The sequence below is a fragment of the Sinocyclocheilus rhinocerous genome, unplaced genomic scaffold (assembly GCF_001515625.1).
Source record: "Sinocyclocheilus rhinocerous isolate Xijiao unplaced genomic scaffold, SAMN03320098_v1.1 scaffold247, whole genome shotgun sequence".
Lineage (NCBI taxonomy): Eukaryota > Metazoa > Chordata > Actinopteri > Cypriniformes > Cyprinidae > Sinocyclocheilus > Sinocyclocheilus rhinocerous.
This window is the reverse complement of record NW_015662919.1, coordinates 656,956-660,341: the sequence shown is the minus strand read 5'-3', so window position 1 is coordinate 660,341 and position 3,386 is coordinate 656,956. Positions and strand designations below refer to the sequence as shown.

Genomic DNA, 3,386 nt, shown 5'->3' with positions numbered 1-3,386 from the left:
GCAGCATAATTTGAAATCACGAATTTATGTTTAAAGCATTCAATTTGCACGGACCAAAAGTCACACAGTGAACACGCGATCATGCAGGTCACATGCACACTTCACAAGATCTCACAACTGGATTCGACTAAGTCTGCGAGGTTTGTGAGATTAAATGTTCATTAGTCATTCAAAGATTTGTTTAAATTATGTAAATGCGTATTTGCTGAATGCTGACGGCAAACGAGAAAGTATTATAATGTTTGCCTTTCTATTACTAATAATATAAAAGCAATCGTTATAATACTTTTTGTATACATTTTAATTCCTTTGTTTAACAGCTCTATCGGATTATTAGACAGACTTATATCCGTATTAGACAGAACTGTTAACGACGATGGCGAACAAGAGGGAGAAGGTGAGCACTATGTGCTCAGGCGCTGCCGCTCTCAGCGCCATCAAAATAAAAGTCCGGCGTGACGTAAAAATAAAAGCATCGGCCAAACAGAAAAACGTATCGGCCGATGCCGATATTTGAAAAATGCCAAATAGACCACTACCTGGGAGGCCATTGAGAATGGATGTGATCTCTATGGGCTTGACGGGCGTCTGCTGGCTTCCTTTATCACCACACTCCTCCATCTTGGAGAAAACATCACTGCCAGAGTTCGGTTTGGACAGTCGATTGATGCGATTTTTGGATGAAGGAAGATCCTCTCTGTCTGTCAGTCGCTCTATTCGGTCTCTTTCTCGTTCTGCTTTATTCTGCTATTAAACAAAAACTTCAAATGAATGGTGCAGCCCCTCTAAATATGAATATGCATGAAGAATACACTACTGTTTAAAAGTTTGGAGTCAGTAAGATTTTTTTTTTTAAAGAAATCAGAAATCACTTTTATTCAGCAAGGATATATTAAACTTATAAAATATAAATAAATGCTCTTCTTTGAACTTTCTATTCACAGTAAAAACAAAAATGTATCACGGTTTCCACAAAAACATTGGGCATGTCACCGTTTTCAACATTGATAATAATGAGAAATGTTTCTTGAGCAGCAAATCAGCATATTAGAATGATTTCTGAAGATCATGTGACACTGAAGACTGCAGTAATGATGCTGAAAATTCAGCTTTGATCACAGGAATAAATTACAGTTTACAGTATATTACAACAGAAAACAGTTATTTGAAATTGTAAAAATATTTCAGAATTTTTACTGTATTATTGATTAAATAAATGCAGCCTTGGTGAGCAGAACAGACTTTCAAAACGTTTAAAAAGTCTTACAGACCCCAAACTTTTGAAAAACAAGCAAAAAAAGAAAACCTCCTTAAGGAAATCAGACTGTACCTTTATTTTTTTGCGGTGCTTTATTTTAGAGACGTTCTTATTGGCTGGTCTGACAATCTTATCGGCTTTGATCCACTCGTCATACCTGTTAAGAGAGACAGATTGGTCAACATTTACTAAATATACGGCTCCAAAACTCATAAAACACTGTTTTGTTGCAATTGCGAGATGCAATGTAAAAATAACGAGATATTACATTACACAAGTCACAACTGCAATATGTAAAACACTGCAAAAGAGACAACATGACTAGTATAAAACAAGCGGCAACAAGGTTTTCAGAAGGTCCTGCTTTGCTATTTTTGTCAGCAACACAGAAATGAGCTTCAGGATCAGAAATGTCCACACGACACACACTCAACTCCAAGCCTAGTTTTAAGGGCTGTTCATACTGACAGCGATTTGCAATGGCAAAGCAACCGAAATCATTCATTTTCAAAAGGTCTGCAATGTGTCAAATACCAAATGCACACCTGACTTTTTTCTATAAACCACCCAGAAATGCTCTTCACACGCTTAAAAGATGAAGATCAGAGGCTGTATCCATTTATCACTAAGCTGAGCAGTTTCCACAGGACGACACATGAAACTAGAAAGCACTTCCTCAATCAGGCAAATTATTATTTAAACACATTTCCACATGTTAAAACCAAGAAAGCTGTGGTTGGTCACTTGATGTGTTCGTCAAGCAGCAATACAGCGCAGCAGCAGCGACGTATTTTTTTAGGCCGACACGTAAGTTAGCGCCAACCTGGTTCCCTCCACAAAATCCCAATAGGACTTTTCCACTGGCTCTTGAATGATTACACATTTTGCTCATGCTAATCTTCACAAATGGACACATTTTGAAGCCTCGGCGGGAGTAAAAAGCTAAACGTAGGCTATAAACGAACTACATCATGGTCGCATCAACATCCCCTCCATTAAGCTTCAATAACTCCTTCAGTCTTTATTTAAAAACATGTTCACCCGGAAGTCTGAGTTAGAACAGTATGCACGATTATAAACATGTGTAGATGAGTTCCAGTTGAAAAAAACAGCATATGCTGGTTAGGTATGTTTTGAAGCATGACTGCTGGTTTGAGCTGGTTTGAGCTGGTCCTTAGCTGGTCATGAGCTGGTCATATGCTGGTCCTAAACTGGTCCTGAGCAGGAGCTAGTTGCTTAGGACCAGCATATGACCAGCTTAAACCAGCTCATGACCAGTTTAGGACTAGCACATACGTTAGAGAGCAGAGAGTAAGCCACATTAGAGAGTTAGCACACCGAACCCTACCGCTCCGCCGAGTGTAATGACTACAGTGTGGACAGTTCTACCAAGACACAACCCTGGTTAATTAGCAGCAGACAACTCAACTAGTGATGCAACGACTAGGCAGGACCCTGGTTCCACATAGTTATTTGATTCACTCTGAGCAAAACAATACAGAAAATGGAGGGGAAAAGCATCACTGGAAAACCACCACTGAAGACGGAGGAGAAAAGCATCTATGAAGACCAGCTAACTCAAGAAGATTGGATTAGTTAGGCAAGTTTAATCTCAAAAGACATTCAAATCAGAGTCAATGCAACCAGATTTAATTTATGGACTACAGACCAGCAGTAGAGGAGGGAATCGTTAGAAATTCAATGACTGTGATTCCATTTTTAGTTCTGGTTCCTTAAAGGAGTAGTTCACCCAAAAATGAAAATGTACTGAAAATGTCCTCCCCCTCAAATCATCCAAGATTAGGATGAGTTTGTTTCTTCATCAGATCTGGAGAAAAGTAGCATTGCACCACTTGCTCTGCAGTGAATGGGTGCCGTCAGAATGAGAGTCCAAACAGCTGATAAAAACATCACAATAATCCACAACACTCCAGTCCATCAGTATGTGGCTGGATTTTGATGTGAGAGACAACAGAAGATGGACTTTTTTCACTGGTTATTATGAATCATGGACTCGTATTTTAGCCGGAAGCAACAGTTTTACTTAATGCTGGATTTGTTTCAGCTTTTGTCTTCTCCAGATGTTAACTGATGGACTGGAGTGCTGTGGATTACTTGTGGATTATTG

General features: G+C 39.1%; 1 protein-coding gene across 1 annotated transcript in view; it reads right to left on the bottom strand.

The window, feature by feature from the left end:
- Positions 1-3,386, bottom strand: part of LOC107728306 (AT-rich interactive domain-containing protein 4B-like) — a 74,883-nt gene that overhangs the window by 17,222 nt on the left and 54,275 nt on the right. The window contains exons 18-19 of the mRNA XM_016538432.1: positions 1,331-1,415; positions 540-747 (exon numbers count right to left, since the gene is read on the bottom strand). Of these exons, the coding sequence (XP_016393918.1) occupies positions 540-747; positions 1,331-1,415 (293 nt within the window). The remainder of the gene's footprint in view (positions 1-539; positions 748-1,330; positions 1,416-3,386) is intronic.